We start from the raw sequence: 14,060 nt of genomic DNA, 5'->3' as shown, positions 1-14,060 counted from the left end.
CTTGCGCAGTAGCTTCCCTCCTCTGAGAGGCGCTCTTACAGCCCTGAGGTGATGCAAAAGAAGAGCAAGCCATATCCACCCTAGAGGTACGTGTTATCCCCCTGTTACGCCTGCCCCAGGACTTGTTTGAGGTGGTGGGCCCTTCCTGATCCCTGTCCTTGGCTGTCTTCTTCCCACGCTTCTTACCACCACCACGGGCTGTCTCTTTTCCCTAACCCCAACCTCATCTCTTTGCCCCAAACCTGGGGCCCCACAGTGTCCTGGACACCTCGCCCTGGAAATCCTCTGAGACCCTCCCAGCCACTGGGTCCCACACTTGTAGTATCTCCCCAAAACTGCATTTCCTCCCAATCACCATCTCAGGGTACCCCCTCTTCAAGCCAGAGCCCTGGGCCTCGCCCTTCAGTGTCTCCCTCCCATCCAACCTCTCAGCCCGAGGGCCCATCCACTCAGCCTCTAGATTGTCCTTCCCACCAGCCTCCTCCTCCGTTTGTTATAGCCCTGCCATGCTCCAGCTACCTGCAGGGATTTCTTACTTCATCTTCCCTTGGGCTCCCAGCCTGTCTCCCCACTCTGGTACACTCACTGCATGGTAGCCAGGGGAGTCTTTACTAAAGCCAAACCTGACTCTGTTCCTCCCTTGCTTGAAACTCTCCTGGCTCCCCAGGGCCCTTGGGACAGAGTCCAGGCCCTTAAATCTGGCATCAAAGATGGCATTGTCTGGCCTGCCTACCCTTCATCCCTGTCTTCCCACTCCCTAGTCTGTTGCAAACTTTTGTGTCTATGCGCACGCCCTTGCCTTTGAATGCTCTTTTCAGTATTCCTTTGGTTATCCTTATGAATTCCCTGGAAAGCCCTCTTGATCACCAGGTGTCTCGCCTTGATCCACCAGGCTGTCACTGTCTGAAGATAGGTCTGTCTACCCCTACTGGACTAAGCCCTGTGAGGCAGGGCCTGCAGTTGTCTTTGTCACTGTTGAGTCCCCAGCATTGTTCATCTCAGAGGAGCCCAGAAGGAGCCTCAGTAAATGCTTATTAAATGAAAAAGTGATTTGCCTCTTCCCTCTGTCCCTCCCAGCCTCTTGGTTTCAGTGCCTCAGTGTCTGCTGTTCATCTGGGCATCCCCTGGAGTGAAGAAAGCTCCCACATGAGTCATTGACTGGCTGAGTAGAGCTGATCCCAGGCCCATTGCAGGACAGTCTGCCTCAGGGTTAAGGGGAGGCATCATTAGTCTTTGATCAATGCCCTTGCCATGCTCTAGGATCAGCTAGTGGTCTCTCTTGAGCTGCAGAGCCTCTAGCTTGGGCTCGCTGAGGTGGAGACTAGCCCTTCCCCAAGGAGGAGCTTCAGTGCAGGACAGCAGCCTGGGCCATAGCTCAGGATCTTTATTAACCACATGACCCCTGGGGATGCTAATGGGGTACCCTCAGGCCCCGCCCAGCACTCTCCGTCGAAGTTCTTGGCTGAGCAGCTTCTGTTCCCTGCGGGCACCCTGCAGCACGCTCCAGTTCTCCTGGGCCCTCCGGATCAGGTAGGGGATCACCTCCTCCAGGGAACCATAAGGGATGGACTTATACACAGCATAGCCAGCCTGCCCTGTGGGGAGAGTGTTGGCATGGTGTGAACTCATGTTTGGGGAGAGGCCCCATCTGGAACAGAGACTTTCATGTCTGAGGACATGACAGACTAGGTGAGTTGGACAAAATTTCCCACTGAAAAAACATAAAATCCTGCAGTAAACATTTAGAAAAATCTTCCTAAAGTTATTAAAATACGGCCAAAAGAGTAAGGAATTTAGTAATCCAAGCATTAAGAGAAAGTGAGAACCCAAAGAGGGAAGGATGCAAGGAAGCACTTCCACCCTGAAGGCAAAATTTGATGACCTCACAGAGTTGAGGGGGTGCAGAATCGAGGCCCAGAGCCTGACCAGGGTTAGTTGTAATGGAGCACTTCCTCAAATTAAGCTGCACCCTCAGTGTCAGAGTTAACCAGAAGTCCACCCACCCACCTTCCCCAACTCACAGGGAATGGTGGCCTTGACCATAAGTGGAGCAGAGAAGAAAACAGAAACCCATCTCTGAGAGATCGAGGCCATGGATTAGCCTCATATATTTGTAGCTCAGATTTGCATCATGGAGATGCCTCAGGAAACCTCAGGCTCTGAATTTAGGGTAAAGTAATTCTGTACCCCTTAGTACCTGGAAGAAGAAAACATAAATCTTCTGGTCTCGGACCCCGGGAAGCAACACGGTCAAGATAACAAAGCATGAAACAAGACCCCATGATCAAGAACCAGCAAAAGCAACAGACAGCAGGCTCAAAGACAGGTGTGCAAGGCCTTCAGATACGGGAGCAACAGATCTATCTGGAAGAGTCTGGTGGCTGGGCCAGCTGCTCCCCTCTGGAGGGGAGCCTGGGCAGGAACTGGTTGGGAGTGGAAGGAGGGATTTGGCTGGGAGGGGATGAGGCCAAGGGCTGGGTGGGTCATGGTGGTGGAGTATGGGGAGAATGAGCCATTCACATACCCAGTGCCAAGGAGACGTGGTCGCACATCCCTAGAAGTTGTCCAAAACAGACAGGTCCGTCCAGAGGAATGCCCAGCTCCCACATGCTATAGAAAAGGCCACATCATCAGTCCAGACAGTGGCTGGACCCAGAGCTGACTGTCAGCCATTATGCACTCATATGGCTGTTCCAGTTATTTAAAATTTTGAAGTACTTCCAAACTCAGCAATAAATAAACACTGCCCTCAGGTCCCTGAAAACTCCCCAGTGAGTCCCAGCTCCTTCCCTGGAACCCTCAGACCTCCCTGTGCCTCAGCAAGTAGGGAGCAATGTCTTGTTTAGCTGGGACCTACAGGACCTACAGGTTTAGCGGGGGTTAAATATTTTGGATAGGCCCCCCTGAATCCCTGTGAACCTACTGGCCCCTCACCATCTCTCCCCCTGTTCCATATCCACCACCCTCTGCCTATCCCTGGCATGTGAGCAAGGGAGAGGAAGGGAGGGGGCCTTCTTGTGGGTACCCATTTCTCATCCCTCTACGTACCGCTTGGTCGCCTGGTGAACAGATTCCTCATTGTGGGAAGCCACCATGAGATGGCACATGGGGCCACGGTGGGACACCTGGGTCAACATCAGCTCCAGACAGCGGCTGTAACTTAAGGGAGATGTTCTGTTCAGCTTATGGCACCTGGTGATTAAGGTCAGGCCCCAGGGACTCGGGATTCCTGTCCTTGGGAGGTGGGGTGCTTAAGGGCGAGTACTCTGGAGTCAGACAGTACCCCCATTTCACCTGCACCAGGCGCAAGGGATAGCCCTTCTCTGAGCCTGTTTCCTCTCTTTTAACGATGCAAGTTCAGCTAACAGCACTGTTGAGGATGGAGTGAGATGAGGGTGTCATAAAGCCCCTGGCTCAATGGCCGTCTCACAGCAAAGGGCCACATTCCGTGCATGAGATGACATTTACCAAGGTCATTCACTGCAGCATTGGCCACGGAACATGAGGAGCAGTAATGCAGTTGTCTGTCGGTGGGGCCTGGCTCAAATGAATGACGGCACACAAAGGATAGTGGAGTGCCAGGCACTAAAGAAGGGTGAGGACACTCTGGGGCACTGATATGGAAAGGTAAACTGACTGGCAAATGCTTTCCCAGCTTGCTGCCGGCCAAGTGCCATCCTAAGGACGTCACTGGTTATTCTCCATTGCCCCCCAGATCTGTTCTCTGACCTTCTCTGCCCCTCAGGAAGCTGACTTTTATGTCCTATATCACCCATGGAGGAATGAGCAGGAGATCAGAAGAGGGGAGGAGAGGGAGCTTGGGGTATTTCGCCCCCAGCCCTCTCTCTGGCCCATGCTGACTGTCTTGTGCATGGTGACACTTTCTTTAGGGTGGCCCCCCTTCCTCAGCTCTGGAACAGTGGTCGTAAGAGCTTCATGCTCTCAGGGGTTCCCCTAACCTTGCCCACACTCTATAGAGAGAGCATTTTACTGCATTTCCTTTAGTTAAACCCCTTTGCTTGGAATTCTCTTTCTTCCAGGGTTCTGCCTGACCCACATACATTCACTCAAGTCAGCTCCATGAGGTAGATGTCCTGGTTATCCCCATTTTACAGAGGGGAAGACTGAAGCTTGTCCCCAGGTCACACAGCTAAAAGTGGCTGGGCTGGGATATGAACCTAGGCTGTCTGATGCTCCAGAGCCTGGGTTTATTATCATTAGACTATTCTGCCTTTAAAATATGCAACTGAGTGGAAAAGCAAGGAGCAGTGTGTAGGCACGATGCCTTTTGCACATATACACACACAAATCTCTGTGTTCGCCTGTTTTTGGATAAAGGAGCTTAGGAGATGTGTAAGAAACTAACAAAAGTAGTCACCTGTGGAGAGCAAGGAGACTCCAAAATGAGAGGGGGATTTGGGTGGAAGTGAGATATGTCAGTGTATTCATTTCATATCATTTTTATTTTTTATGTTTTTAGAGAGAGCGAGCGAGTGGGGGAGAGAGGCAGAGGGAGAGAGAGAATCCCAAGCAGGCTCTACACCCAGCACAGAGCTCTACTCAGAGCTCGATCTCATGACCCTGAGTTCATGACCTGAGCTGAAAGTAAGAGTTGGACACTTAACCAACAGCCATCCAGGTACTGCATATCATTTTGATTTTCTTTTAAAGATTTATTTATTCATTTTTAGAAAGAGAGAGAGAGCATGCCCACAAGCAGGGGGAGGGGCAGAGGGAGAGAGAGACTCCCAAGCAGACTCTGCTCTGAGCACAGAGCCCAACTCAGGGATCGATCCCATGACTCTGAGGTCAGGACCTGAGCTGAAACCAAGAGTCAGATGCTCAACTGACTGAGCCACCCACATGCCCCTCATTTTGATTTTTAATCACATAAACTTAGTATTTATTCAGAATGTGTAATGTATGAATGCAAAATGGTGTAGCAGCTTTGGAAAATCATCTGACAATTCCTCAAAACGTTAAACGGAGTTACTGTATAACCCAGCATTTCCACTCGTAGAGAGTTGAGCTTTCAAGAGAATTGAAAATGCATATTTACAGAAGAATATGCACACGAATGTTCATAGCAGCCCTAGTCATAATAGCCAAAAGTGGAAGTGATCCAAATATCCATCAGCTGATGAGTGGTACATCCATACAGTGGAATATTATTTAGACGTAAGGGACTGAAGTACTGATTCATCTGACAACGTGGTTGAACCCTGAGAACATTATGCTAAGTGAAACAGGCCAGACACAAAAGGCCATACATTATATGACTCCGTTGATATGAAATGTCCAGAAGAGACAAATCCATAGGACAGAAAATAGATTAGAGCCTGCTATAGGGCCTGAGGGGAGGCAAATGGGGAATGACTGCTAATGGACATGGTTTCTTTTGGGGGGTGATGGAATGTTCTGGAATTAGTGGTGATGGTTGCACAGCCTTGTGAATATACTAAAATCCACTGAATTGTACCCTTTGAAATGGTGAATTTTATGGTATGTGAATTATATCGTAATAAAAAATAATAATAACGGTGCCAGTGATTAAGCCTGTGGGGCACAAACATATGTAGGAGCCCTCATGGGCCTTGGATGCAAGCCTAGCTTCTGGCTATGGTGTGGCCCATTGCCCTGTGAGCTTGGGTCAGTCCCTGTGGCTCTACAAACCTCTCCTGGATCCAGTGTGAAATGGAGGTAGATTTTTTTTTTTAAGATTTTATTTATTTATTTGACAGAGAGCGAGAGCAGGAACACAAGCAGGGGGAGTGGGAGAGGGAGAAGCAGGCTTCCCGCTGAGTAGGGAGCCGGATGCGGGGCTCAATCCCAGGAGCCTGGGATCATGACCTGAGCTGAAGGCAGATGTTTAATGACTGAGCCACCCAGGTGCCCCTGGAGGTAGATTTTTAAGCTCTATGGGGACAGGGCCTGGTTACCACCTTCTGTTGGGAGTGGGACCAGGGTCCAGCCGAGGTCCTGATCTAAATCAGGTGATCAGAAAATATGTGGTAAAGGAACAGTTTCCTTCTTCCCAGGGTCATGGGATGGGGGCCCAAGCAGCTCACCCATATTTTGCTCCCAGCACAGGGTGATTTGAGGTGGGTAAGAATGCAGGTTCTAGAGTCAGTCTGCTGGGTTCAGAACTTGGCCGTGCCACTTACTAACTATGTGACCTTGGGTAAGTGGTTCTGCCTCTCTGTGCCTGGGTTCCTTCCTCTGTGAAATTGGGCAGGGGGTGATGATGATAGTACCTACTGCTTGGGGGTTGTTTATGTGTTCAGCAGATCTGTACTGAGCACCTACCTCATAGCAGGCACAATTCTAAGCACTGGATGCTCAACAATGAACAAATCAGAAACCCCTGCCCTCCTGGGCCCACGCTCTAGAGCAGGAGACAGACAGTGTGCAATTGAATACGAAAGTGTATAGAACCTCAGATGCTGTGTAAGTGCTAAAGAGGAAAAGTAAATTTAGGAAAAGAGTAGTGTGAGTGTTCTAGTTTTTGATAGGAAGGGCAAGGAAGGTCCCCTGAGGAGGTACCAACAAGGAGGTGAGGGATTGAGCCAAGCAGCTGTCTGGAGGGAGAACGTTCTAAGCAGTGGGAACAGGAAGTGCAAAGGCCCTGGGGATCATCAAGGAGGACTGTGTGGAGGAACAGAGTGGACGGAAGACCAGATTATGTGGAGATGGGGGGCTGCTGTAAGGATTTTGGGCTTATTAAGGGGCAGTGGGAGCGAAGGAAGGGTTTTGAAGAGGGACAGGATTTGACTTAGATATTAACAGGCTCCCTCTGGCTGCCTGTGGGGTACAAATTGGGGTGGTGGACAAAGGAGGGAGCAGGGAGCCCAAAGAGGAGGCAGGAAGTGACGATGTCCTGGACCAGGGAGAGGAAATGATATGTGGACATACACAGGATGCTTAGCATCATGGGCAGTGTGCCGGGATGAAAGGTTAGATGTTATTTATCTCCGAGGCCTGTCTGGCCCAGTCCTACCTCTGACTGGTAGCCTCATAGTCCGGCTGAGTGGGGTCTTCTGTCCCATGGTGCCGAGCCACCTCTCTCTCCTTGTCTAGATATGCCCCTCGTACCAACTTGACTCCGAAGGCCAGGCCAGCCCTGTCAGCGGCCTCCGCGGCCCGCCTCAGCCGCTCGTGTGTGTCCTGGCGGGGCACCCCGGCAGCTTCGGGTCAGGGCCCCCAGGACCCCAGCCCGCGGTCCCCCACAGTTCACCACACACCTTCAGATAGGCCTGGTAAGTGTTCCACACCCAGGGCCCGCCTTCCCCGGGGCCGTTCCAGCGCATGGCCAGGGCATCCACCAGCAGAGAGAGAGCCGGGTTCAGGAAGGTGTACTCAGCGTCCACCAGGAGCCTCACATGCTGGGCTCGGGCATGCTGAGGGTGAGAGGGGCCGCGGTCAGGCCTCAGGGTTCCCAGCACGCGTGGTGGAGCCAGGCCACGGCAGGTGTTACCTTGACTACCCGGTGCAAGCGGCTCAGAGAGGCCCGGAGATGCTGGTTTTGCTCGGCATTGAGGTGGGAGACCTGGAGATCCTGGAGGAGCAGCAGGGGAGGCAAGAATGGCTCAGGTGACCGGATCCTTCCAGGGCCTGTGTCTCCTCTCCCCCACCACCCAGAAGGGAGAAAAGTTTAGAAATTTTTAGAAATAGGAAACGTAGCTGTATCACATAGATACTATTTATTGAGGTGAATAAAATGGTTAGGAGCCCAGGATTTGGGTTTGAATCCAGACTCCACCACTTACTGTGTGGCCTTGGACAAGTCATATAACCTCTCTGGGCCTCAATTTTTGTCTGTTTTTTCAACAATTAGAGGATAATGGCATCTCCTTCATGGAGTTGCTGTGTGGACCTGTAAGACGTGCCTGGACATAAGAATGGGATGGAGCCAGCACATGATAAGCACTCGATATATGTTGTTATTTTTTTTAAAATTTTTTAAAAGGTTTTATTTATTTATTTGACAGAGAGAGACGCGGCGAGAGAGGGAACACAAGCAGGGGGAGTGGGAGAGGGAGAGGCAGGCCTTCTGCAGAGCAGGGAGCCCAATGCGGGGCTTGATCCCAGGACCCTGGGATCATGACCTGAGCCGAAGGCAGACGCTTAACGACTGAGCCACCCAGGGCCCTGATATATGTTGTTGTTATAATAATAAGTGACTTCATATGCTATCTTATTTATATAATCTTCACAATGATCACGGTAGACAGTTACTCCAAGCTTCCTTGTCCAGTGAGGAGACTGAAGCTCAGTGAGTGAGAAGACTAGGAATTAATACATAGGAAGTGCATAGAAGAGTAGCCAGCTCATAGGAGGTGCCAGAATTGTCATCTGGTATTAGGTCTCTTAGGACCTCCATATCCTCATGTAAGGCCAGAGCCTCATTGCAACCCACGAGGCTCCACCCATCTGGCCCCTCTGCTCTCATCTCCTCAGCTCTCCCGAGCTCGAGCTTGCAGTCCTCCAGCCATGCTGGCCTCCCTGCTAGTCTTTCAGCATGCCTGGTACCTTTGTGCCTCAGGGCCTTTGCTCTGGCTGTTCCTTCTGCTTGGAACACTCTTCCCCTCAATGTCCACTTACTTCACTCTTACCTCTTCTCCAGGTGTTTTTCTCAATGTCACCTTCTCAGTGAGGTTTTCCCTGGTTCACATTTGCAACTCACTTTTTGGGGCTTTCCCTTCTCCTTCGTCAGCCTTATTTGTCTCTACAATGCTTATTTATACTTGTTACTTAGTGGCTTTGGTTTTAGTCATTGAGTGTCTCTTGCCCCTCCCTGACTAGCAAGTGAGTGCCTCAAGGACTGGGAGTTTGTCTTGGTCATCATTTCGTACATCCCTGGGGAAGCACGGTGGAAATAATAATTGCCCCTAACTTATGTTCTTGTTATGGACATTCCAAAGGTGAATATGAGGGCCTGGCGACTCAAGGAGTCCAGCTGGGTTCAAAGAAGTTGGGGGGTTCAAGAAGGAGGAACAGGTGGGACTTAGTTCTACCAGATCCAACAGAGTCCAGATGGAGACACAGGCCTAGGTCTGCTAGTGGAACGCCCCAGGATCAGGCTGTGGCAACCCCCCCTCGGCTTAGTGGATAAAACTCTCCAGCAGGAGGGAAGAGCTGGGGTACCTGCCCAGTTATCTTGTCCTCAGTCAGAGAATTGTCTCCCTCTGGCTGGGGGCAGAGTCTTGGGAGAGTTCTGAGGAGTTAGTAGCTGGTGATACTCCCTACGTATGATGGCCACCCTCAGAGAGGGCCTACTTGGTGCCTGGTGCTATTTTGGGTACCTCACCAAATATTTAACTCACTCAATCTTCACCTCCCTGTGGGGTAGGGACTGAGACAGGGGATGGGAGGGCTGTCTCTGAGATGGGGACAGGAAGGGGGGCATGTTTGGGGAGACACTGAAGCCTGGTAGGTGTGAGGGGTCTGGAGGATGTCCAGGGGCTCAGGCGAAAGGCTGGGGATGGAGACAAACATGGGCCCCATGAGTACCCAGTGGGGAAACTGAGGCTGCAGGGTGGATAAGAAGCCCCCATCGAGGGGAGTAAGGAGTGAGGAGGTGGGAGCCAGGACCTAGACTTGGGGAAGCACCATATTGAAGAGACAGGCAGAGAAGAACCTAACAAGGATTGAGAATGAGCTGGCAGAGATGGAAAAGGAAAACCAGGTGTTTGTATTAGGGATGCCAACGGCAGGGCAGGTAGCAATAGTTTATGGAAATAAACAGAAATGAATGAGTGAATGAATGAATGACCAAACCAAAACCCCACTGGCCTAATCATAACTTCCAGTCAGCACAACAGAGCTGAGTTGATTGACCAAATACTAATTACTCTTTTTGAGTTGGGAAAGAGCTACTGTCTCACTACGTCTTCTGAGAACTCCCAGCCCCCAGGCCCTCGCCTAGGACCCCCAGATGACCCATGTATTCCATCCATTCCAGCCACACCCCAGGGCTAGAGCCACATTTATTTCTGGTTGTTCCAAGCCTGGGGAGTAGCAGTAGTTACATAGTTCGAACATCCTGCTTACAGGCAGGTGCCTGCTACATCCAAGTATAGAGAGCTCTGCTCCCTCCCACTTCCTCACCGACCACCCATTCTCTACCAGCCTGAGACCCTTACCCGCCCAGAGTCCATGGCTTCAGCCAGCCTCTCGGGGCTCAGCTCCAAGGAAGCCCCTGGTTTTCTGATCCATGAGGTTAGCTCCTTCTGGAATGGGGTGGTGGGTGGAGTGGTGAGGGGGACCTGGTAGGCAGCCATACCCTCCCTCCCCCATCTTGCCCATCCCTTACACAGAGCCGAACACTGGTCAGCGCCGTCACCTTCAGCTGCATAAGGATGTTCCCAGTCGGGCCAGGGGTCTCCAGCAGGCCTCGTGACAGGTCCACACACCGAAGCATAGCACTGAAGTTCCCCTCATACCAGGCTTCACTGCCCAGCCAGCGGGCATTAGCTTCTGGAGCCCACCAGTCCCCTTCCTGCCAACCTCCCAGCCTCCCTGGGCCTGGCCCCTACTCACCCAGTCTTGACAGCTGAGTCTGGCTCCTCCTCAGTGGGTACTGCCAGCAGGGGCCGAAGGCCTAGGGTCTGGAGCTGTTGGACACAGCCCTTCACCTCCTCTGCTGTCTCACCAGCCACAAACTGCCCATAGATAGATGCTCGGAGAAGTGCGCCTGAGAGCCGGGAGCCCAGGAGTCGCTGAGACCAGGCCTGGAGCTGGAGTGACAGAGAGCAAGGGCTCAGAGCCCAGTCCGGGGATGCCCAAGGCCAGTCCCCAGGGTCCCTGCTCACCGCCAGGCCATGTGTGACCAGAGGGGGCCAGGCACACAGCCGCAGCACCAACAAAGCTCGTGTCAGTTCTCCTGTGCCTTTGAGGTGAAAAGCCCCACCATCAAAGCTCAAGGGCTGCCAGCCCCCAGCGGAGGGTCCAGCTTGGGAACAGAGCACACGACAGGTCCGCAGCATCATGAATCCCTAGCCACTTCTAGAGCAAGTAAAGGGGCTTTGGAGGCAGGAGGTCTACCAAATGCCCCTTGCCCGGCCAGGGGCAGTGACTGATTAACCAGGCAGTAGCCAGGGCAAGGCAAATCTTTTAGGATCATAGGCTCCTTGGGGGGCAGTTAATTATTAACTGATGGGGACAGAGTTCATAATAATGGGGACAGGAATGGAAACCCCCAAAAATAGCCCCCAACAACCCCCAGCAGAAGAGCTCACAATTGTTGTGTTAAGGGAAAGCATGGGCTCTGGAATAAGGATCTCCAGGTTCAAGGCCATTCGGTTTTGTGATCTTGGGAAAGTTACTTAACCTCGCTTATTGCAATTACTACATTTTCAAACGGGAAAGATGGCAGTGTTACTGAATCAATTTGAAAATGCACATAACCTGTAACCCAGCTGTTCCAGGCTGAGCATACATCTTAGAGAACTGGGACGTGACCGTCGGGAAACATGTAGAGGGAGGAACATTCACAGCTGCACTGTTTGTCACGGCCACAAAGCACCCAAATTTCCATCAACCGCAGAACGGGTAGAGATATACTGTGGTCTACAATGGCATACTATATGGAATACTATATGGCAATGAAAACGGAACAGACTACTTATGTGTCCAACCCCATGGTTAAATCTCACGTGCATAGTAGTGAGTGAAAGAAGCAGACACTGAACAGGACACGCTGCATTATTCCATTCAATACACTTGAAAGCAGGGGAAATGAAACAGTAGTGTTAGGAATATGTACACAGTGGCTGACCCATACAGAAAAGACAAAAAAGGAAATGATTATCTCAAAAGTCAGAGGTGGTTACCTCGGGCGATGGGAGGGGCTGTAGCTGGGTAGGGGCTCCTGGGGCTTCCCTGTCCTTATTTCTTAACCTGATGATACAGTTGTTCACATTCTAAGTATTTTTTTTAAAGATTTTATTTATTTATTTGAGACAGAGAGAGAGAGCACAAGTGGGGGAGGCGCAGAGGGAGAAGCAGGCTCCCCACTGAGCAGGGAACCTGATGCAGGGGCTCCATCAGGACCCTGGGATTGTGACCTGAGCCGAAGGCAGACGCTTAATGACTGAGCCACCCAGGCGCCCCCTGCAGTCTTTTATCAGTACCCAATTCACAGAACATGTGACTAGAGTCAGACTGTAAATCCAGCAAAGCTTGAGCTAAAGTTTTAAGCTGTTTTTTTTTTTTTTAATTCCATGCACAGTTCATATTTAAAAATTAAAACAATACAGAAGGAGGCAGAGTGAAAAATCAGTCTTTCTCCCACTCCTGAATTTCAGCCCCTCAATTTGGTCCCTGTAAGGCAGTGGGCTATCCTTGCAAAGACAGAAAATGCACCTATATATCTCTTTTATTTATTACATAATGAGAGGCTACTATTCATTCCTTTGCACACTGATTTTTTTTAACTGAATCTATTTTGAAAGATCATTCCCATCTCAGCACATATAGTTGTCTCAAATTTGAAAAGCTCTATGTTGTTTCTTCCTTTAATCTTTTTTTTTTTTAAGATTTTATTTATTTATTTGACAGAGAGAGAGAGTGAGAGCAGGAACGCAAGCAGAGGGGAGTGGGAGAGGGAGAGCAGGCTTCCCACTGAGCAGGGAGCCCAGTGCGGGGCTCGATCCCAGGAACCTGGGATCATGACCCAAGCCGAAGGCAGACGCTTAATGACTGAGCCACCCAGGTGCCCCCTTCTTTAATCTTTGATAGAATCCACCAGTAAAGTCATTTGGGCCAGTTGTCTTTGTGGGAAGTTTGCTTGCTTTTTTTTTTTTTTTTAAGATTTTGTTTATTTATCTTATGGGAAGTTTTTTTAAATAATGAATTCAATTTCTTTAATAAATATAGGGCTCTTCCTGTGTTCTATTTCACAAGCTTTCATTCCTTGTGTTATTCAAGGAATCGTCACTTCATCTAAATTGTCAAATCTAACTGCAGAATTTGTAGAGATAACCTCTTTTTCACTCTTGATATTGGTAATTTCTGTTCTCTTTTTCCTCTTCATCCATCTAGCTAGGGATTTTATCAGTCTCGTTTATCTTTTCAAACAGCCAATTTGGGCTTTGTTAATTTTATCTATGGTTCGCTGATCTGTCTCATTTTTAACGTTTGCAGATTGTTCTGTTGTATGGACTCTCATCATTGATGATTTCATTTTCTCTGACACTTAGCATAAAAATTTGCAAACACAGTTTAAAGAATGACCACAGACCACTTATACACTTTCCACCTAGATCCAACAACTTGCTATCTTTGCTTTTTCTCTCCTCTTTCCTTATCTCTTAATATAAACAAGTGTCCCATATCATTTGAAAGTAAGTTATAGACCTTTTGGCATCTCAGCATGCATGTTTTAAGAGTAAGAACAGGAGGGCGCCTGGGTGGCTCAGTTGGTTAAGCGACTGCCTTCGGCTCAGGTCATGATCCTGGAGTCCTGGGATCGAGTCCCACATCGGGCTCCCTGCTCAGCAGGGGGTCTGCTTCTCCCTCTGCCCTCTTCCCTCTCGTGCTCTCTGTCTCTCATTCTCTCTCTCTCAAATAAATAAATAAAATCTTTTTAAAAATAAATAAATAAATAAATAAATTTTTTAAAAAAGTAAGAACAGGAGTGCATGGGTGGCTCAGTCGGTTGAGCATCTGGCTTTTGATTTCGGCTCAGGTCATGATCTTGGGGTTTTGAGGTGAGTCCCGTGTCGGGCTCCTTGCTCAGCAGGGAGTCTCCTTGAGATTGTCTCCCTCTCCCTCTGTCCCTTCCCCTACTCATTCTCTCTCTCTAAAATAAATCTTTTTTTTTTTTAAAGATTTTATTTATTTATTTGACAGAGAGAGACACAGCGAGAGAGGGAACACAAGCAGGGGGAGTGGGAGAGGGAGAAGCAGGCTCCCCGCAGAGCAGGGAGCCTGATGCGGGACTCGATCCCAGGACCCTGGGATCATGACCTGAGCTGAAGGCAGTCACTTAACCAACTGAGCCACCCAGGCGCCCTCTCTAAAATAAATCTTAATAAAAAGAACATCCTCCTACACACCCA

The 14,060-nt window shown here is 50.0% G+C and overlaps 1 protein-coding gene across 1 annotated transcript; it reads right to left on the bottom strand.

Moving 5' to 3' along the window:
• Nucleotides 1–498: 498 nt before the first annotated feature.
• On the bottom strand, nucleotides 499–11,080 carry PRODH2 (proline dehydrogenase 2). The gene is made up of 10 exons (XM_035023753.1): nucleotides 10,812–11,080; nucleotides 10,540–10,736; nucleotides 10,313–10,451; nucleotides 10,143–10,229; nucleotides 7,475–7,555; nucleotides 7,242–7,397; nucleotides 6,998–7,164; nucleotides 3,049–3,159; nucleotides 2,525–2,610; nucleotides 499–1,595 (listed from the first exon to the last, which is right to left on the bottom strand). The coding sequence occupies exons 1-10, from the start codon at nucleotides 10,986–10,988 to the stop codon at nucleotides 1,426–1,428; spliced, it is 1,371 nt and encodes a 456-aa protein (XP_034879644.1). The 5' UTR covers nucleotides 10,989–11,080; the 3' UTR covers nucleotides 499–1,425.
• Nucleotides 11,081–14,060: the final 2,980 nt, after the last annotated feature.

The sequence above is a fragment of the Mirounga leonina genome, unplaced genomic scaffold (assembly GCF_011800145.1).
Source record: "Mirounga leonina isolate KUSES-001 unplaced genomic scaffold, KU_Mleo_1.0 Mir_177, whole genome shotgun sequence".
NCBI classification, from domain to species: domain Eukaryota; kingdom Metazoa; phylum Chordata; class Mammalia; order Carnivora; family Phocidae; genus Mirounga; species Mirounga leonina.
This window is presented reverse-complemented; position numbering and strand designations above follow the sequence as displayed.

Excerpts from the sequence above, each read along its gene's own strand:
- PRODH2 (XM_035023753.1), bottom strand. The coding sequence starts at position 10,988 with ATGATGCTGCGGACCTGTCGTGTGCTCTGTTCCCAAGCTGGACCCTCC. Across the intron at positions 10,230-10,312 it reads TGACCAGTGTTCGGCTCTGT|AAGGAGCTAACCTCATGGAT; the intron begins GTAAGGGATGGG and ends ACCCCATTCCAG. Across the intron at positions 2,611-3,048 it reads GTTCACCAGGCGACCAAGCG|CATGTGGGAGCTGGGCATTC; the intron begins GTACGTAGAGGG and ends CCTTTTCTATAG.